Below are 22540 nucleotides of genomic sequence, written 5' to 3' on the forward strand. Positions count from 1 at the left end.
ATAATTGCTTAATCCAGTATGCAGACCTTTTAGCAAGAATTTATGTTGAATGTTGGTTGCAGGCAGGAAGAACGTCCGATTTATCATTCAAAAACTTTTTAAGCGGTCCTCCACTCCGCCTCCCCATTTAACATCCACCACTTAAAACAAACACCAACTAATTACTATAATAGTCGAAAGAGCGCTAGTTGGGAGTTGAGACTGTGAAGCAGGCCTATCACTGTGGTGGGACTAAATGTATAGATTTCCTGGCTAGAAATGAGTTATTGGTACATCTAAATTACACTCACTCCTGACTCCACTTGTCATATATTTGGAGGGAAGCAAATTTGGCTACCAAACATGGTGCATGCTGACATACAAGAAGATGAAACTCTTGTACTTAATGAGCAACCCCCATGGTTATATAAATAGGAGGTTCTATATGGCTGCTATTTGAAATTTAGTTGTCGTTTTATATAATGGATTAGTTATGAGCTATCCTAATCTTGTAAAGTTTTTTCTTTACTTTCTTTTTAATACAATTTCCACTTACCTAGCGAAAAAAAAGTGTAATTGGTATCACAAAGATTCTTGTGCGGATAACAACAGACTGACATGTATTGTGGAAGCAGATAAAAGAGGTCAAGTTTATATAAGAGCTTAATATAGGTAGGGGTTTGCCTAGCTAACCCCAAAAACTTATTCAAAAAAAAAATCTTGTGTGGCATTAATTGGCTTCGTCTCTACAGTCTCATACTCCCATTTGCTTAATAGAAAACAATAATTTGACAGCTTTGGAACTTAACTTGTGTCTCCACTCTCCAGTGACATAAAGTGATTTGCCTTGACAATGGTTTCGTTTTTGTTACTCCAAAAGAATTGTAAAAAGCTAAAGTCCAAAACAACAATATTATGCACAAACTTTAGCTTAATGACAAAATTTTAGCTTTTTCATGCTTTCCAGCCAATTTGTCTAGCTTCTTTGAATTAATTAATAGCTTTGTTAACAGGATTAACTTAAGTTAAGAAAACTTTTCAATCTATTCTTAACTTACTATTCTAAAATGATTTGTTTAATGATTAAGTTAAGCTTCAGTTAAAAATGTTCCAAATGTGTCTCTCGATCACACCTCGCCTTTTTATCAATCTGTCCTCACAAGAGACACCTGTTGCCAAACCTTTTAGATTCTGTGAGATGTGGCTGAGGGACAGCACATGTAAGGATACCATTAAGGAGGCATGGCACTCAGAACAAGTTACATGGGGAAGTAATGTCTGAGAGAAGTTTGGAAGTTACAAAGGAGAGTCTAAAAACTTGGAACAAAGAAAAGTTTGGGAATATATATGTGGAGATTAAGAGGATAAAGAAGCAAAGACTAGAGAGAATCCTAAGTGGGCCACATTACAGGTATGGAAGTATAATAAAAGGGCTAGAGTTGAGGGAGAAACTAAAAGAGATGATGGAAAGGGAGGCTAGTTTATGAAGATAGAAATCGGGGTAACTATGGGTAAAGGATTATGCCATAAATACAAAATATTTCCATTTGTCTACCCTATATAGAAGAAGGAAAAATAGGATCACAAAGTTAAAAGATGAAAATGGGGAATGGAAGCAAAGGAAGAAAAGAAGTGGGAGAGATGATAAATGAGTTTTCTAGAGCTTTTTTTAACACCCGGGAACCCCACCGATCTCGATATCCTCAATCTTTTCTACCCAGTCATCTTTGATAGAGATACAAAGATCCTAAGCGAGGTTCCTTTGGATTCTGATATTTGGAAGGTGATGAAAAAGATAAGAGCTCTAAAAGGCACTTTGGGCGGATGGTTTCAAGGTATTTTTACCAGCAATGTTGGGACATAATAGGAGAGACTATCATCAAGAAACTGTCAAAATTTCTTCATTTTAGGACAACTCAATCCATCCCTAAATGAAACTTTCATAGTCCTTATCCCAAAGATCCCCAACCCAAACAATATAGCTAAATTCAGACCTATTAGCTTGTGTAACTTTACTTATAAAATAGTATCCTATTTGCTTGCCAATGACTCAAGACCTATCTTCATAAATTTATCTCAGCTTTCCAAGGAGCTTTTGTGAAAGGAAGGTTTATTGGAGATAACATAGGTCTAAATAGTGAGATTTTTCATAATTTTAAGCAGATAAAAAAGAAAAAACAATGGTAGATGGCAGTCAAAATGGACATTATGAAAGATTATGATAGAGTGGAATGGGAGTTCATTTATCAGATTATGGAAAAGCTTGGTTTCTGTAGAAAATGGATTTATTTTATCAGAAGGTGTTTGGAAACAATTTCTTTCAGAGTGATTTTGAATGGGTCTCCTCTTAACACTATTCTTCCTAAGAGAGGCCTCAGACAGGGAGACTTTTTATCTCCCTATTTGTTCATCCTAGTGTCTGAAGCTCTCTTTAGGATGCTTTTGGAAGCTGAATGTAAGGGGGATCTCTCTAGCTTTAAGGCTAATAAAAAGTCTCCTCTTATTTCCCACCTTCTCTATGTGGATGATCTCATTATGTATAGTAAAGCTACCCTGGGGGAAGTTGCTTGCTTAAATACTATCTTGGAGAAGTACTGTACTGCCTCTGGGCAAAAAGTTAGTCTAGAAAAGTCTAGTGTTTTTTTCAACAAGAATGTTCATGCTAGATACCAACGAATGCTGATGAGATTCTGGAAAGTTAAAAGGCTAAATGTGAAGGATAAATATCTGGGGGGGGGGGGGGGCTATGATAATAGGGAGAAAGAAGACTGAGACCTTCTCCTACTTGGTGGACTCACTACAAAGGAAAGTTTCAGGATGGAAGGCAAAGATTTTGTCTCAAGCAGCAATGACTACCCTGATCAAGAGTGTAGGACAAGCAGTGCCCATATATGCCATAGGTGCTTTTAAGTTATCAGTGAAAATTACTGATAGTTTGGACAAGATAAATAGGGATTTTTGGTGGAATAGGTCAAATGAATCAAATGCATTGCATACACTGAGCTGGGATAAGTTGTGTAAATCAAAATGCCAAGGAGATTTGGGGTTCAGGAAGGCAAAAGAGATGAATACAACCATGTTAGGGAAGCACTGCTGGAGATTACTAGCAGATTATGGGTCCCTATGGGCTAGGTATTTCAATAGTAAATATACTTGGCATTATGGGAGAAAAGAAACAGAGACTACAAAGGGTAAGAAATCTTATTTCTGGATGGGAGTTATCAAGGCTATGCAAGAAATAAAGGGGGGTTTGGTTTAGAAGGTAGGGGATGGAGCTGCAATACCTATCTTCTCTGAACCTTGGATTCTACATAATAATTCACCTATATAGTTGGGAGATAAGGTGTTCCCAGGTTACAACCCTGACTTTCTGAGGGTGGATTAAGTTATTGACACCTACAACTCAAAATGGAACTATGACAGGCTGGGAGAATTGTTTCTTGAGTCTATTTGTTAGAGAATTACTTCAGAGAAGTTCAATCTGGAGACTAAGGATAAAGTTATTTGGTTTGGGGATCCTAAAGGTAGATATTTTGTCAAATCAACTTATAAATATCTGACAAAGGAGTATAAGTTAGGAGAATTCTCTAACACTAATGTCAAGATTATCAGGAAAATATGGAAGCTTGGGTTAGATGCAAGGGCCCAACAATTCCTATGGAAAGCCTATGTGGGTGGACTACCCACTGGAGAAATAGCTTGGAAACACAAGTTTAAGGGTGACCACTCTTGTAAGCTGTGCTGGAAGGCTATAGAAACAGATGATCATCTGTTGATTCATTGTGAATGGGCTAGACAACTTTGGTTTGGATCCCAGATAAGGTTGAGAACAGATGTGCGTATGGATATAATTTGAAATCTGGATTGAACAATTTGTAAAGTGGAGTCTGAGAGAAGGAGGGTCAAAACCTCAAGTTTGCAAGGTTCTACAGTATTATGATGCTTAGGGAGATATAGGAGAGTAGAAATGCCCTATGGTTTGAAAATATGGGTCCTAAGAATCTTTTGATTTATGAGAAAGTCGGGAGGAGGACTGCAGAGGTCCTCAAAACTGTGTCTGAAGAAGCAAATCATTCTGAAAGCAACCCTGATAGTGGTCTAGTGTTTAGCTTTTTTGAAAATAGCATAGGGGATTTTTCTTATCATGATTGGTATAAGACTTTTTTTTATGGTGCTTATGACAAGATTCTTTGGAAGGGAGCTGCTTTTGTGTGTCGAGGACAAAGAAGGGAAATTGCTAAGGGATGTATATAGAAGATTCAAGGCAAACAAATGCTTTGGAGTCAGAATGTGTTGGAGCTGAGATAGCAGCTAAAATGATGAAAGGCCTGCTGATAGATCGTGTGGTTATTTTGGGAGATAATAAATACCTGATGCAGATGCTCATAAGCAAAGGAGTTGGAGCGGGATGGTAGTGCAAGGACTCTATCAGTAGGAGTGCTTCGTCTCTAAATTCTGTATTTTTGGATACTAATGTACAGTTTTGTTGGATTAAGAGAACAGACAACGCTAGGGCCCATGAGCTATGTAAATGGGCTCAAAAATATGCAGGCATTGGACCTCCTCCTGTATGAGTCTATGACTCAATCAAACCTTTAGCAAACATCTAATATAAGCAGGGCTATTATCGGAAAAAAAATGATTAAGTTAAGCTTACCACTCCAGATCTAGATAACTCAAGTTTCATTGAAAGAATGTGCTCTCAATTATGAAGTGTACTAGTGTATCTTGTTATATAGATATAGATTACAATCTCAACGATTCCTGAATATATACAGCCACAGGCAAAGGTAATTGACTATATAAACAAGTTCCATAGCAAAATTAGTTGTAAAAATAAAATCTCACGCACACTTCACACCGATCACTAATTTTTTCCACTTTCAATAATGAACTCATCCGTAACAAAGATATGCTAACAAGTCCGAAATACAACAGTTAAGTGCGTAATAGCACTTGAGCTAAGATATGATCATATATGCACGGGGTGCTTCCCCTCACACCAATTTTCTCTCACCTGAAAAGAGCAGTACCGAAAAACAAGAATCCAATTGTATGTCCTGAGACCGCGGCGATTAATACACCAACGTTGAAGGACATAACAGCAAGCATGACTAAGAAAGCGAGTCCAACACGAACGCCATGAATAAAAGTCTGTACCAGTGCATTGGCCACATAATTGGTGCCCCCACCCTTGGTGAGTCTTGTATGTGAAAGGAATTCAACAAGTAGAGCAATCACAAAGACAAGAATCAAAGCCAATACATACATACCAGTTTTCTCACCTGGAAATCCTGAAAATAGAAGTTCACTATCTTTACCCCAATAGAAGGTCATTTGCATAGACGTTGAGCCCGAACCCATATCCATTATCCTTGCTGAATGTTACAGCCTAGAGCAAAGTTTATACGTTAATATATAGTACAATTTGTGTACGTAAGAACTATACTGAAGAGAAATGTAACACCAATTCCTGCCTGACCCTCTTCTTGTAATATATGCTTGTCCGCGCAGGCATGACAAGGGGGGATTTAGATTGTATCGTAACAACAGAGTTGGCCGTTATAATAGAGGTGTGTGCCGTGTGGGTCACTTAATGTAATATTCAAATTTGAGAATTTTTTGATGCTCCTAGTCGCATTCCGTCATACCTCAGTATAAACACGCGTGGCAGATTGTCTTCTTCATTGGTTTCATCAAATACAAAATTTTCGATTCTGTGTATCAACAGGGTAACAATCGAGATAATTTTTTCTTTCCATCATGAAATGTAGCAGTTGGATTAAGATATTTGTTCGTTCAAGATCATGAAATGTAGCAGTTGGATTAAGATATTTGTTAGTTCAAGATGACTGCAATTGATGATCAAGTTTAACTAATACTGGTACAGAGTGTATTAGACGGATATTGTCCTGTTCTGGGTCTATATTGATGGATTACTAGGTCTTAAATGTGTAATTGGTCTCACAGAAATTCCAGTGTGGCATTGGTTTCAAATTTGCAGTCCAAAGTGCATAATCGAAACGAATAACTGGACGGCTTTGGCACTTTACTTGTGTCTCCTGTGACTTAAAGAGTTTAGCATTGACAGTAACCTCAACACCACATTCGGCATACTGTTTGGTTTGTTTGTCTACCTATGAGTCCACCAGTTACATAGATTTATTCTCCGAAAAGAAAGAGATCCCAAACAGCAGTAATAAGCATTAATCTGATGAGATCTTGCATGAAATGAAGCTTCCTGGAAAAACTGCAGGTTTTTCACCAGCTGACTATATGCGTCTGTATTTGGCAAGTCAATTTTATGGCCAAGACATTCAGCTGCTTGACCCAATAAGCTAAGCTGACTTCACATCATACAGACATATACAAGTCCAGTTAAGCAATCCTTCAATTCTAGCTGATCCAAAACATCTTGTTAAGATTCAGTTAAGCTCATTGCTCTGGAATCTGGACAAGCTTCCTTAGAGAACCAAACGTTAATGTTGTGTGTAAATATTTTACATATTGATGGAAGGGTTAACCAATATTATCCCTCACTAGATAGAAATTAGGGTCTCCCCTCAATACACACAAAAAAAATTTCAATTTGATCCTAATTTGATTTTTTTTTTTTTTTGTGTATTTAGGAGAGAGATCCTAATTTTCCATCTAGTGGGGGGGGGGGAATCCTAATTGGCTCATCTAGTGGGGGATAACACTAGTTCACCCTTGATGGAAATGTATCATTGGTGGGTGGTAGTACGTTACGGGTTTATGAGAATGGAGTTTGCAATAAAAACACCCTAATTCTCCTCGTATACATATTCAGCATCTATCTGTTCTGGGTTAAAGGGGAACCATAACATACCATACCAGTACCGGAAGACCAAAGGCAATCAACTTTGCAAAATTTCCAGTTAGACCATCAACTAGATCGATTTCAAAGGTCAAAATCTGCCATCTAAACTGCGAACTTTTATGTCTATGCATCTTCTTTTGGAGGGTTTTGACGGTAGAAATGTAGAATCACCACCAAGTAGTACGTCCTCGATTCAACTATCCTAAACTCTTAACCACGAAAATTTTAAAATCTCAAGACTTCACAACAGGTCAACAGATATACCTAAACTTCTAGCTAACTTATTTTCAGCATAATTCTATTGTCATCACGGCTAGCTTAATCTGCTGGTTGCCGGAATATGTACGGATTTCTTTTCTCCTTTATTTTGTCCATCATCCCAGTCTTTTGATGCCTTTTTTTGTTGATACCCGGGAGACCTCGTCCTTATTGTCTAGACTAAATATCGTGCTGGTGGTGGCAGCGTTCTCACCCCTTTCGGACCTTAAGTAGGTGTCACATGCACCAAATTTTCTGCACTACGATGGCACTAAGTCCACACCTAGTGTCAGGCAAGAGACGACGACACCCCCCCAAAAGTTTTGAGATTTCCTGCCCAAAAGTTTTGAGATTTCCTGCACACACACACAACACAGGAACACGTACTAGAGATCAATTAGAAGGCCCTCTGCGCACTTTGGGATATATCACCCCCTCTTCAAGATCATGGATGCCTAGTTACAATTGCAATACATGTGTTACAAGCTTAGAATACTGCCCAAACATGATCCATATATAAAAATTTGCAAGACACATAACCAACAAAGAGCGCGCCCTGCTAGTGCAGCCTTTGCCATTTGTGTGGCAGTTCTATTACCACCGCAACTGTTCCAACCAACTGCTATATATATGTATGTACGGTCTGAAGCACAAGAAATGGCTCCCCATTGCTCGTACTAACGTCCTGAGTCGTGCATGTTTGGCACATTCTTAATAAGCACAAACAAATCAATGTTAGGAACCACAACACAATTATACTTACACTTTACCAATTACCACAATAGTACAAATTTTTTTCTCTTATGTACTAAGTATGAAATTTTCAATCCGAACCTAGTGAAAATTCACTATGTCCCTTTGCATCAAAGTTGAATTAGAAAATTGTCTCTCAAGAGAGAACGAATTTTTTCTTCTATGAAAAGCAGCACTTCAATTCCACATAATCAGCAAACTCAACATTGTGTTTTGACTAAGAATAGAGAGGAAAAGAGATGTTTTCAAGAGATATCTTTCCTCATGCAAAAAAGTCCGATATTTATATGAGAGTGGTGCCTTTTCGAAATAACACAGTGACTGTTTGAACCAACACAGTGTTTTTTCAAAACAATATGCACAGTGACTGTTCGAACCAACTAGGGGTGTCTCTTTTTGCCGATTTTCCGATTTCCGAAAATTCCAAAAAAAAATTGGATCGGATTTGGATATAATTCTAAAATCCGATCCGATCCGAAAATTCCAAAAATTCCGATATTATTGCCAATTTATTCTGAAAATATATACTTCTCTCACTATCCACTTGATTAGATCTTGACCGTTCATTCATTTTCTAGTTTTTTACTTCCAAAAACAAAACAAAAACATAACCTAGCCGCTACTTCCCCACTTGAATTGGACCACTCTCTCTTGTCATTACACACCGCGGCCATAACAACAATAATATGAAAAAAATGTCATTGAGTCATACAATGACTTCCGGACTAATCCAAAGCCAAATTCCGATAGATAGAATATTATGTAAATTACTTAGAGTCCAAGACCATAATCCATTATTTATGCAGACACTTCACGCCTTCAATTTCCACACACGTAAAAGATTGAATTATTACAAATACCCGGACCTCAACGAGAATGCAATGCTTGCTATTGGTGGTCGCAGGTTATTTTTCTCGTTTTTTTTCTTGGATCACTTGTTTGAATGAAAATGGGTTTTCTCGATAAACAAGTGCATATTGTTGTTGGTACATTGGTGTTGTGGACATGGTTTTCTCCCTACTACAATGAACATTGCATATGATATTCCAAAAATAATTGAAAGTAAAGAGATCTTTGAAAATTTACCAAAGTATTCGAAATTTCCGAAGTTATTCAAAGTTCAAATTGGAAATATATTTTGAATCCGAAAAAAAATTGGATCGGATTTGGCTAGTATATTAGGTTCCGAAAATTTTTTGAAAAAATTCCGAAGGAGGTTAATCCGATCCAAAGTCACCCCTAGAACCAACACATTGTCTTTTCCAAAGAACACATCTTTTCCGCCCTTTTCCGCTTAAAGCAACGTTTCGAACTGTTGCTTATTTCCAAAGGTCGCACTTTTTCGGCATAATGCAAAGTTTCAAACCGTTGTATTATTTCATAAAGGTTTTTCTCTATTTACTGTTTCAAAGGAAATCCATTTCATCTCAAGTGGAGTAACTTGAAAGACAAATTAGTTATTCATATCTCAATGGATTTCTGAAAATCCAAATTTCATGTGTTCACTCCACTATGAACTTTCAATTGCACATCCATTTTTCTAACAATTAATTCTAGGTCATATAGTTAAGCATGCTAAGCCCGATGATGCACCCGAATTGAAGCTGCGATAGTTCGCATATGCCAATAAATACTTAATTAGTATCAAAAGAGGCCATGCCAACCTGCCTTGGCCCGACCCATGACTCGATAGTTCGCATATGCCAATAAATACTTAATTAGTATCAAAAGAGGCCATGCCAACCTGCCTTGGCCCGCCCATGACTCGTAGTTTCCATCGTCACACCATTGTAAGATCAGGGGACTACAACGGGGTTCTAGGCACACGCCTGTGCACACTCTAAGCATGCCTTGTGCCCACACACATGCCCATGAGCGTGTTCATGCGCCATGCTTTAGCATCCACCGCTATGCCGTACTATACAAAATGATACATTGCATCCCGGCCTTCCTCGACGTTGTTATATCCCTAACCCCCAGGGTGAAATTGGGGATGCCCCTCATGCCCTATCCAACGGAAAAGCTACTTTAAGAGAAAGAAAAATTCATCTCGTAGCTGTTGGAACATAGTTGAAAAAATCCAAAATTTAGCTTGGCATGTAGTCGAAAAAATTCACCTCAACTAATAAACAGTAGCTCTTAAAATTTTGGAATATAAGTTGCATAGATTTGTAAATTCGTGATCAGCATTCACCAGGTCAATTTCCTTTGTGTGGTGACTAGTGAGACCCTTGTCACTTTTCTCTCCTAAAAGAAAAATATCAAATTTGAAAAATCAAAACCGCCAAATTTATGTGAGATTCTTTGCGTGGATAAGTTCACGTGAAGTGCGCCTCAAGTCCTCAACCTAAATTCCTCTTTGATGATGAAATGAACAAAGAACGAGTCACGGAGAGAGATAGGTGGAGCCCTTTTTTGTCATGGAGGACTGGAGGCCCGTTGCCAGTTGCCAAACCTTATCTTATGACTTGAATTGCGTATCACTTGGTTTGGCAATGCAACGATTCAATAACTCAGATTGTTACTTGGCCTCAGATCGACCTCAGTCGTCTCTCACCGTGTTATACACGATATACCTAAGGGCCAGGCCAGAACTTTCGTTGGTCATCCAATATACTGGACTCCTGAATTTCTCTGATACATATCGAAGATTGACCATGACCTGCGCAAACGCAAAATCCAAACTTCTTCGGTAGAAAGAACTAAGAGAAGTGTATGGAATTTCCTTTTGCACAATGATTTTGATTGAAAATTACTTCTCAAAGATGATGCACACTTCAATTGAAATCATGTTACCACTTACTACAAGTCAATGTGATTCTTAGTTCGCAGCACTAGTTGGGACCTGAGTGCTAGACCAACCGCCCACCCCGATCTGGCAGCGCCAGCATTCCCCGAAAAACATGGGTCTCCAGTGACAGTCTGTCAGTCTGAACTTGAGACCTGCCTTGAGGACTTTAGGTGTGGTTACTTGTTGCCACTTTCAAAGTACAAAACAATAACAACCAAACCCTAGTGTACAGAAATTGCAACATAAGTTAAAAGATCACAAGGCGTCTAGCAATTTTTAGGCCAAATAGGTGCATAAAGCATCTATGCATTTTAGACAAAATTAAGGTGCGCATAAACATTTAACCACGATCTTCTTCCTGATTAAAACCCCTACTTTTTAGAATTTATTTTTGGAGAAGAATTTCTAATTCATTAAAACCCAATCAAATTCACTTCAAAGATTGGACTTCGGATATTTATCCCTTCTCAGCAGTCAGCACTCCACAACCACACAGAAAGCGACTAAAAAAAAGAGTTTACAAATGAAACGTATCAATTTTCAAGAAATTTCTTTGCTAATAGTTACAACCCAAATAGACCATCTTCTCATTTCTCAACAACAAACATAAACCCAAATCAACAAGTCATTGGAGGAATGTCCCTTTGTTTCTCATACTGAGCAACTTCTTCAGGCTTGAAAACCCGACTTCCAAAAATAAAAAACCCAACAGAATGCCCAGCAACAGCCACAAGAAAAACACCACCATTAAAAGACATGACAGCAAGCATAACCAAATAAGATAACCCGACCCGAATCATATGCATGAGAGTTTGTACAAGACCCGCAGATACATGACTAGAACCTGGTTTAATGTATCGAGAATGCGAAAGCCATTCGATTGACATCGAAAGAAAAAAAACCACAATCAAACTCAACACATACATACCAGTACTTGTACCTGGCCAACCTGAGAAGAGAATTTCAGAATGTTTTCCCCAGAAGAAAGTCATGTGCATCATCATTTTATGATGCATGTCCATGGTAGTTCCGTTGGTGTTTGATTGCATCACGTCATGTGGTGACACGACAGGATGACCCATCATACCACCATGATGCATTCCATCCATCTTGGTTTGAAAAAAGGGAGAAGTTTGGAGATTTTTTTTTTTGTGCTTGCTGGAGTGAAGATGAGTAGGTGAGGAACTAAGGATGCTGTTACGAAGCTAGGGAGTTGGGCCATGTTTTGTTGTTTTATTCCAGCGAAATTAAATAGAACTCTAATGTGCCGACAAACAGGTTGAAATATTAAAAATATATTTCGGAATTCCCCCTTCAATATTTCGTCCAGTATTGACCTTTTCTATTTTTCCAATCAAACCCTAATTAGTCTGGAAATGGGAATTTCAGAGATGTTTACAAAAGCAGAAAAATGTAGTACAATTTATGCATGAAAAATCAATTTCCAAAAGATATGACGATCCATTGTTTATAACAAAATTATTAGCTAAAATTTCTAAGACAAACAGATACAACGACCATCTTAACAAAATTTAGAAAACCCAAATCACAACAAAACGAAAACAGGAATTTTAAACTCAGCAAGTAATAGGAGGAAGGTGTCCTGGTTTCTCATCCCGACTTCTGAAGACCAAAAACCCGACCGAATGCCCAGCAACAGCAACAATAAAGACACCACCATTGAAGGACATCACTGCAAGCATAACTAAATAAGATAGCCCGGAACGGATCGTATGCATGAGAGTCTCTAAAAGACCTGCAGATACATGGCTAGATCCTTTTTTGATGAATTTTGAATGCGAAATCCATTCGACGAGCAACGACAGCAGAAAGACGACGATTAAGGATAATACATACATACCAGTGCTTGTACCAGGCCAACCTGAGAAAAGAATTTCAGCATTTTTTCCCCAGTAGAAACTCATGTGCATCATCATTTTATGGTGCATCTGCACGGTTGTTCCATTGTTGTTTGATGGCATTGGCATTGACATGTTATGATCGCCCATACCATGATGCATTCCATCCATGTTAGCTTAAAGGATCTTTTTTGGTCTTTTTGAAGATTTTCTTAGACTGGTAGTTCTGGTGTGTAGATTGATTAGAATGAACTCGTGAAGTTGTTATAAGAAGACTTGGCTATGGTCGTACATGTGGAAATGGGGAAGTACGTGTGTAAGATAGTTCCGGAACCTATATCTGTAATTCTTGTTTATTTACTAATTTCATGATTCCAGCACATCATATCAGGCTTTGTTTAAGTTAAAATTGGAATAATTGCGATTAGATTTAGAATGTTTAAATTCTCAATTTGGTCATATCATCCTGATTAGTACGAATTACGAAATAGTCTTGTACAGTTGTACAGTTGTACTGTACTGCCAAAGGGACTGTTGATAGTACATTTTCCACACAATGGATCTATTTAAGATGGGCCGCTACTCAACTTTCCAAGGTTCCAGACTCCAGAGTCCCCCACCTCAAATAAGCGTAGTACTACTGAACCGGTGCAGTTAAATGAAATGATTGTTTTGTTGTAAAATAATCCGCCAATTATTTGTAATTAAACAGTCTGTATTTTCGAAAGGCAATAGTCTCTCATTGATAATCAACATTAATCGGCTTCAAATAAATAATTAAAATGAATACTACCATTAGAAATATTTCATCTTAATTAACATTTTCAATAAATTACTATAGTTGATACTTTCCAATAGTTGCAACCTATGAAATCTGTTAATCTTACAATTAAGAAAGTTTTTCCTGAGTTAAACATTTTCAATAACTTACCATAGGTGATACTTTCCATTAGTTGCAACCTATGAAATCTGTTAATCTTACAATCAAGAAAGCTTTTCTTGAGTTAACATTCTCAAGTAGTCCATATTGTATAATTACAATCACTCCAACACTCTCTACTTCTCATTTGAAAGGATTTCATAGTCTTAACTCATAAGCCCTATATATTTGTATGTTTGAAATTTGGCGAACAGTTAAACACTATCAACAAATATTATCTATAGTTCTTGATGAGCATACCAACTCCTACCTATTCATATATTTTTTCCGATTAGTGCCCCACTTGTAACTTTTGCATTCCAAAACCAAGAGGCACGCACCCCTCCATCTCATTTTCAGATAGGCTCTTTCCACGTTTTCAACTGGACAATCTTGGTATCATCAACAATTTTGTTTAACTAATGCCAAATTCAAGACCCATTTATTAGATCTCCATTCCAAGTATTACTTCCGGCAGCAGAGTTTCATATGACAATTTCAATATCAGTTGAAAAGTAAACTTTCGATAATCTAACAATAATACAGTCAAAGATTTATACAATCTAATGTCATCACACTCTAACACTGTGCGCATAAATTACATCTCAAATGAAAACTACTATAGTATAAGCCTTAGCTTTGCCAAAAAAAAAAAAAAAAAAAAAAAAAAAGGCCATAGCTTTTTGTGCATGTCGTCTGAGAATTGTTGTATCGATTCTCTATGCAAAGCCCTTGGGAGTAGAGATTCAAGAAAGGGAAGGTGATAGGTAGGTGAAGAGGCGACTCTCCTTTCAGCTTCTCCATCTGAAGCCAATGCAACTATAAATCCAATTGCGTGTTTTATGTGATAGATGTGGTACCGTGTTAGATTGTAGCAACTCCATGTACAATCTTCTTTCTTTATAACCTGAATAACTCACTAAGAGTCTAAACCTATATTCCTTGCTAAGGCCAGTGTAGTAAAGGCGTTAAAAGCGCCTAAAGTATAACACCTTCGTGCCTTGCCTTAAGCAAAGCTTGGCGTGTGTAGCCCTAATCGAAGAAAATGGTAGTAGTAATAAAAAAATAGATATATCAAATAAAAAATAAAATAAATATTAAATATGACATGAATTATTCTTGATTTGCTTAGCCAAACTTTAAAATTAATTTTATGTGATTGTAAACATAAAACCATTGTAGTCATTTAAAAAGAAAAATCTTAAGCAATAAGTAAAGAGCAAAATAAAACTCATTATCTCTCAATACAATTTAGCTCAACTTCAATAAAAATAAAATAATGAACCGATAGAATTGAGTCAAATGAGTTTTCATAAAATAGAACCGTGATTCAATTTTAGAATCCCGTAAAACTTCATTTAAAATTTAATCCATCTTTGTGTTTTTTCTCTCAATCTATACAACTTAACATAAACTAGTCAAAATTAAGTTTAAAGTGTACTCCACAATGAAACTTACTAAATTTGTACAATTTCTTATATCATACAACAATTGGATCGAGTGTAAATGTGTCGCATGATAGCAAAAATTGTAAAAAAAACGAAAAAACTGTGTAAAAATTGATAAGTGGCCTTGACAAAAGCATAAAAAGCCCAAAAGCATGCGCCTTATATTACCTCTCGCGCCTTGGTCAAGGCGAGGCACTAAAAGTGCGCCTTGTGCTTTAAGCGTGCCTAGGCGCGCGCCTTGACTACACTGGCTAAGACATATCTTCATCCGTTCTAGATTTCAAGTAGTACTACCGGATCCTTGAGCACTACAACAAATGATGATACACACTAAAGAAGCTAGTATCATATCCAAAAACCTCTCACTCACAATTCAAAATAAAGGTACATATGATGTGTTTTTTTTGGTCCTCTTTCATCAAATTCCAATTCAATCCTGATAAATTAAGTTTTGAAATTCCTGAAAAAACATATCATTCAATTCAAAGGAAGCATGATGTTAGCACAACGCCTTTTAAAAGGGTTCAATGACATATACGTGATAAAATTTATTCATCAATTCAAAGATTATGAAGCTTTTACATATAGATATGTCTATCAGTCATTCTTAAACAATCATGTCAAATTTGTAAAAAGTTTAAGAGAGACTTGGTCATAAAGCATAATAGGGGACACACACATCTACCATAAATATTGATTTTATCAAAAAATTATGACACAATGGAACCTAAATGTTTCTCACATCAGTTCGAAAGAAATGCAATATAAATATCATATTCATGCCTACCTGAGTTAACTGGTTTACTTTCTACTACAGATGTATATGTATATATCAGTGTAGTCAAGGCGCTCGCCTAGGCGCGTTTAAAGCGCAAGGCGCACTTTTAGTGCCTTGCCTTGACCAAGGCGCGAGAGGTAATGTAAGGCATGCGCTTTTTGCGCTTTTTTGCGCTTTTTGTCAAGGCGCGCGCCTTATCAATTTTTACAGTTTTTTCGTTTTTTTTTACAATTTTTGCTATACGTGACACATTTACACTCGATCCAATTGTTGTATGATATAAGAAATTGTACAAATTTAGTAAGTTTCATTGTGGAGTACACTTTAAACTTAATTTTGACTAGTTTATATTAAGTTGTATAGATTGAGAGAAAACACAAAGATGGATTAAATTTTAAATGAAGTTTTACGGATTCTAAAATTGAATCCGTGTTCTATTTTATGAAAAACTCATTTGACTCAATTCTATCGGTTCATTATTTTAGTTTATTGAAGTTGAGCTAAATTGTATTGAGAGATCTGAGTTTTATTTTGCTCTTTACTTATTGCTTAAGATTTTTCTTTTAAATGACTACAATGGTTTTATGTTTACAATCACATAAAATTAATTTTAAAGTTTGGCTAAGCAAATCAGTAATAATTCATGTCATATTTAATATTTATTTTATTTTTATTTGATATATCTATTTTTTTTTATTGCGCCTCCATTTTCGATTAGCGCTAGCCACTTTCAGCGCTTAAGCCTAAAGGCACAGGAAGGTGTTGCGCCTTAGGTGCGCTTTAACGACCTTTACTACACTGGTATATATACATAGAAAGAGCAAAGACACATGAAGGACAAATAATATGATAACTTAAAATAATTTTTAATCCAAACCTATATGGTAAAATGTTAATTAGAAGAGTTTAATTTGGATGAGAGACAATGTCACTAGAGCACATTAAGTAGACATGAAAGTAATGGACACATATTCGAGTGTCTTTACTTTCAGTAGAAAAGATTATTTAGCTTGAAGTGATCTTGATTGGATTAAAACTATATATCTCAAGAAACATTGTACCCATATGCTTGGGACTTCTCAAAGCACTGAGCTTCCCCTGACATAAAGGAACTTAAAGATGGATATGGGAATAATATAAACATCTTAATTGTAGTGTATTAAGAGTATCACAACGTTTGAGCCGGTGCAAACTTGATCCATATAAGATCAGAAAATGCGAATGGGTACGACGCGTTTAAAAAGCTTTCAAAAGTTGTTGATTCCATTTCAGTTAAAATGACAGATCAAAAGAACAATGCAGGTGTAGTTTCTTCTCCTTGTTTCATGTTCAAGTGAGGATCTCACTCACCTGTTGTACTTTTTTGTGCTTTGCACACCTTCTGAATAAAGATTACTTATCCAAAAAAATATATATCAACATTCCACTTACTGATTTAATTTTTCACATTTTGTGTTAAGGATCGAAACTACATCTTTCCTTGAAAGGAGTTCAAAAGTTAATTACCGAGCCTACTTGCTAAAAAATCCCAAGCTATTTGTTTTCCTCTAACTTCATTATCATAAGTGTAGATGAGAAACATTATTTACCATTCTAGTTATGCTAGTAAAAGAATGAATTGCCTTTTACCTTAACACTCGTGTACTAGTCTCTTGGTCATATGTCAAAGCCTGTATACTGAGCCTCCTTGTGTGATACGTTTCAATAACATAAAAATGTGAACATGCAGCTCAATCCAAACTCTTTAAAAGACCTCTTCAACATCACACCCACAGCAATTCTCTTTCTTGTCTAAAAGTCCATAAGTATTTCCCTAAAGTGAAAATGGAGAGATCAAAGGTAGCAGGAAGTGGTTCAGGTTTACAAACTCTCTTAAGGTAGTTATTGGAGAACGAACATATAAATACTAATTCTATAGTGAAACACTCAAATATTTTATTTCTATGAGAGGATTATCCTAAATTTAAACTATAGTTCTGGAGAAACCTTACATAGACATTAGAGCAGGATGGAATGGCAGTGTTTCTTCTCCTTTCAATAGTTTGACTGAAAGTCGTGTGCAAAGTTAGAAGTTACATAAATATTGGCATATATAGCAATATACATATTACTAATCATCAAAAAGAAGAAGAAGAAACATATTACCTCAAATGATCGAAAACTTTGAAATTCCTAGGTTGTCAGGAAAGTACGTTGTTCCTTGTGTAATCTACTGAAAGTTCCATCTGATTCCACTTCTCTAGATCATTCTTGTCACACCCCGAATTTCGACAGAATTCGGAAAAACATTATTTGTTCCCGACTCTTCGATTTCCGAGGTGTGACGCACTCTCCACTCCCAAAAACCCATAAACAATTTTAAACTATGCGGATAATTAAAAACCAATAAAATTTTTAACTTAAACAACAGTCATCTTCATTACCAAAAACAATTTACAAATGAAAATGCAAATAACCTTATCTCAACTGAAAATCTATATCACCTCAAGGGAAAAGGAAACTTATCCTGAGATGCAACGTTAATGCAAACCACAAGCAGCAACCGATCTTCTTCAACACTAAACCTGTCAAGACTTATCAACTATGTTCATTTAATGAACACACCCGATAAGCAAACATGCAAATCGGGTCGACATTATAAACAATCTTTGGTGTGAGTAGCCCTAAAATACAAATATACTTATACATATATATACCCAATCCACAAGGCAGTTAGTTCCTCCACCGAGGCGCCTTAACTTTCAACGACAAATACAACATCCTTAAGAATAATAATTAAGGCAGATAGTTCCTCCACTGAGGCGCCTTAACTTCCCACTAACCACACAACAAACTATACACATAATAAATAAGGCATGTAGTTCCTCCATCGAGGCGCCTTAGATTCTAACTAAACAAATAACCAAACAAACGTATTATATACGTACCTCATTTCATGCTCAATCACAGAGTGGGTCGTCTCTGCCAAAGTAATTAGTTTGACCCACCCTTCTGCAAAACCATATATAATCATCTATCTACAGATACATCATTAACAAATATATTACCATAATTATATTAATTAAGGTTTTCTTTGCGTGTCCCTAAAATCACGTCGTATCTATGTCTTACCTAGTTTCCCTGGCTACCACAATCGCAACCCAACGCCGAACATGTACATCCACATGCCTCCCTTACATAATGAGCCACTCCGTGCGTAACCACCCTGGCGGGATGCCGCGACACCGTAAATCCTCACACGGAAGCCAAATCTATGTAAGCGGTGCCACTATTCGGCATAAAATATCGCATCATCGTTCTATTTTGCGAACGGAATAATCAAGCCACTATTCGGCTCGCCGGGGAGGGCGCCGAAGGCCATTCAAATTTTAAGCTGAAGCGCCCGGAAGGGGCGCCGAAGGCCATTCAGATTAACTGAAACGCCAGAAGGGCCAATCACATGAGTTGTGGTAGTCAGGTTCTAGGATTTTCGTTATGTAATTTATTCAGGTGTCATACATTAATGACTCATAAACATTTCTACTATATCACGTGCAGGTCAATTACCTTATTGCACTAAGCCATAATATCTAGAAATATCTCAATTATATCTCATCGTCACTTTCATTCTTTCACGTGCCAATATATTATTGCGACAACGCCACACTCCAGGTGGGCAAATATTCACCAATGCTATACTAGCATCTCACATATAAAATAATGGAGTGTATATACATTTCTCCAAGATATTGCATCAATATATTATAACGTATTATATCATGTCATGTCACAATGCTTCCACGTATCGCATACATTATTTATTATAACGTATTAGGAATATAATGTCTCCTAACATCTCAATATCGTCCGCGTGTCAAAAATACACAACATCATCATCAAATCTTTTTAGGCGGTGACTAACCAATTATGCAGGTTTCCGTACCATTTTATTTTATGGCTTGTCCATACAATATACAACATAAAACGTAGCACAATTAGACAGTCAAAAAAGTCTACAATCAAAGCCCAATATTTATATACTTTACACACTACTCACGTCAAATCTTAATTAGATAATGACCAACCAAGTTATCAATATCAACAATATTTTTTCTTACTATATATATCCATATGATCAAATATGTGAAAAACTGGAAAAGTCAACGGTCAAAGTCAACCGTCAATGGTCAACGGTCAACACGTCATGGTCAAGGTCAAACTGTCATCGTCAAGGTCAAAGGTGAAAGTCAACCGTCCATGGTCAAAGGTCAAAGTCAACCATCAAAGTCAACGGTCGATGGTCAAAGTCAAACCGGGTTCTAGTCAAAGTCAAAACCGGTATGCGTTTTAGGTGTTCGACGGGTTCATGGTCATAGCCATGGTTCATGGCTAAAGTCAAAGGTGCATGGTTCATGGGCTCATGACCAAGGTCATGGTTCGGACCCAACTGGCCAAGCCCAAACCTTAGAACCCGAAAGTCTAAACATGTAAAGACACAAATAGATCTATTTTAAGTCCAATGGACTGGTCCCAAACAATATTAGAAACTGGCCCAAAACAATTAAGTGGTTCGGTCCAAAAATACAAATGAAACGGGCCCATAGACTAATATTAGAACTGGTCCCAAAACTTACTTAAACTGGGCCCAAACTAAACTTAATTAAACTGGTCCAAAGATACACATGGGTTCGGCCCAAAATACAACTGAGTTCGGCCCGAAAATTTAAGCGAAACCGCCCAACAAAACAAATAAGAGGTTGGCCCAAACAACTAAAACAAACGGGGCCCAAACAAAATAATAGAATTGGGCCCAAACAAAATAGAAATGAACTCGGCCCAACATAAAAAATAGAACCGCCCACATCAAATTTGAGTTTTGGCCCAAGGGAAACCGACCAGCCCAAGCCCAAATCGAAATTGAAATTCTCGTTCATCATCCCTCCACCAACAAGAAACCCAATCCGCCACCACCAACCTCCACACAACCACCCCTTTCAACCCCATCGGTTTTACTCATCAAGAAAACCCTCCAACTTTAACAAAGGCAAAACTCCAAATCATACAATCCAAAAACTATTCCTAAATCTAGATCGGATTTTTGGCCACCATTAGAGCTTGCTCCAAGCTCAAATCGACAGCCCCAACCATCCCCACTACCACCAAACATCATCCCATCAACCCACCATACAAAACACGGTTTAAACAATTTAAAACGATCAAACCAAATCCTCCAGAACGCGATAATGGCGATGCGCCATTGGACGGATGTTCGAGCTTCAAACCGCCCTAACAAAGACACTCACTCCGAATCAACAATACACTAGTCTAACATATAACCCCACACTCCAATTAAACAAGAAAACAGCCCAACCACGGTTCCATCCCACCACCACACACACAACCGAAAACGGTTAACACCTCTTTCCGGGTGTTTAGGCGAGCCGCCATTAACAACTTCAAGGTTCAAAGACCCCTCCTTCAGACGACTCAATCACGGTTTAACAAAACAAACAACACAACAATCAACGAATACAAAAAAACGATATTGGGGTCTTGTTGCCATTAAGGAACCGTGCAAGCTTTCTGAGCTTTGACCGTTTTTAAGTTGAGTATCACCGGTGTTTGAAAATACAGTTTAACCAATGTAACAACTACTGGATCCGAATAACAATAACCGAATAATGAGCGAAAACTTTGAGCAAGACAATTATCGTGAGATAGAAAACTAATCTACTCCGCGGTCTTAACGGCTCCACGAATTTCTCGAGTCCGAGCCGTGGCTTCCACCCTCCAAAGAAACTAGCTTCTCTCTGCTCCTCCATTTTTTTAATATATTATTTTTTCTCAACCCTATTTTCTAGAAAAATGTGTTTATATACTTGGGTCCGAAACCCAAGCCCAACACCGACTCGGGCCCAAAAACCAGGCCCACGTATCCCGAGTCCAATCCGACGAATTTTGAAAATAAATAATTAAATTTAATTAATTAATATATATAAAAATACGTATTTAAAAAAATACGGGCGTTACAATTCTGCAACCATCTTTTCAAATCTTTTGTAAGGGAACCAACAATTATTACTTAAAAAGATGTTATATAACTACTCAGTTAAATTCTAACTAGCACTCTGGCCCCCTCATTTTTTTAATATTATGCACCATATTAGTTGTTTGATTATCTCTATGATCACCATCTCATTAATTCTTAATCATTTAAAGCGTGCTTGGTATAAATCGAAGCCTACCCACTCGGTTTGTTTCCATGTATTCCCTTCAAAACCTTTTGCATTAAATAAGCATCACGATGCATAAATTATTGGTGTGTAAACAAGCGATATATAGTTTAAACAACATAGCTTTTAGTGAAGCTCTAATCCCTTTAACAAAATCAAACACTATGCGAGATGATGTTATTGTCCATGATATGCATTGCACCCTATGTCAATATAAAAACAAACAGTCTAAGAAAGCCAATAGACTCAGTTCAACCCCATAAAGCCTCGCTATATAGGTTTTTTTACCACTATGGTATCCCTAACAATGTCACACGATGCTTCCTATTATCTTGTCGGGCCTCCATTCCATGAGTAATTGAATAGGATCCTAAGTGCTTCTTATAATAAGCACATGGTTTGTTATAGTTGATCAAACCACAAATCCTCATTCTTAGCATATCAAATCCTTAAAATCATATATCAATTGTCATTTCATTACCCTATAATTCTCCAAACAACTCAATCTAACTCCATGGATAGTCCAGGAGTTATATATCCCATCCTAAGACATATCCTCATGCCCTTACTTTACAACTATGTAGCCCTTCTTTCTTTCACAACAATGCCACTTATGTATATTCACATTGCTTTATGGTGTGTACTTTCGACATATATAATAGCTATAGTGTATTCAATATCCGATTAAGAGAACATGTAAAA

General features: G+C 37.0%; 1 protein-coding gene and 1 pseudogene across 1 annotated transcript; both read right to left on the reverse strand.

Moving 5' to 3' along the window:
* Window positions 1-10997: 10997 nt before the first annotated feature.
* LOC147486480 (copper transporter 6-like) lies at window positions 10998-12788 on the reverse strand. Its single transcript, XM_086571677.1, has one exon. The coding sequence runs from the start codon at window positions 11729-11731 to the stop codon at window positions 11240-11242; it is 492 nt and encodes a 163-aa protein (XP_086427803.1). The 5' UTR covers window positions 11732-12788; the 3' UTR covers window positions 10998-11239.
* LOC147486481 (copper transporter 2 pseudogene) lies at window positions 12200-12652 on the reverse strand (annotated as a pseudogene).
* Window positions 12789-22540: the final 9752 nt, after the last annotated feature.

This window comes from Coptis chinensis, chromosome 7 (assembly GCF_015680905.1).
Source record: "Coptis chinensis isolate HL-2020 chromosome 7, ASM1568090v1, whole genome shotgun sequence".
Classification (NCBI taxonomy): domain Eukaryota; kingdom Viridiplantae; phylum Streptophyta; class Magnoliopsida; order Ranunculales; family Ranunculaceae; genus Coptis; species Coptis chinensis.

Bases quoted from the DNA above. Each gene is read 5' to 3' on its own strand.
- LOC147486480 (XM_086571677.1), bottom strand. From the start codon at position 11,731: ATGGATGGAATGCATCATGGTGGTATGATGGGTCATCCTGTCGTGTCA.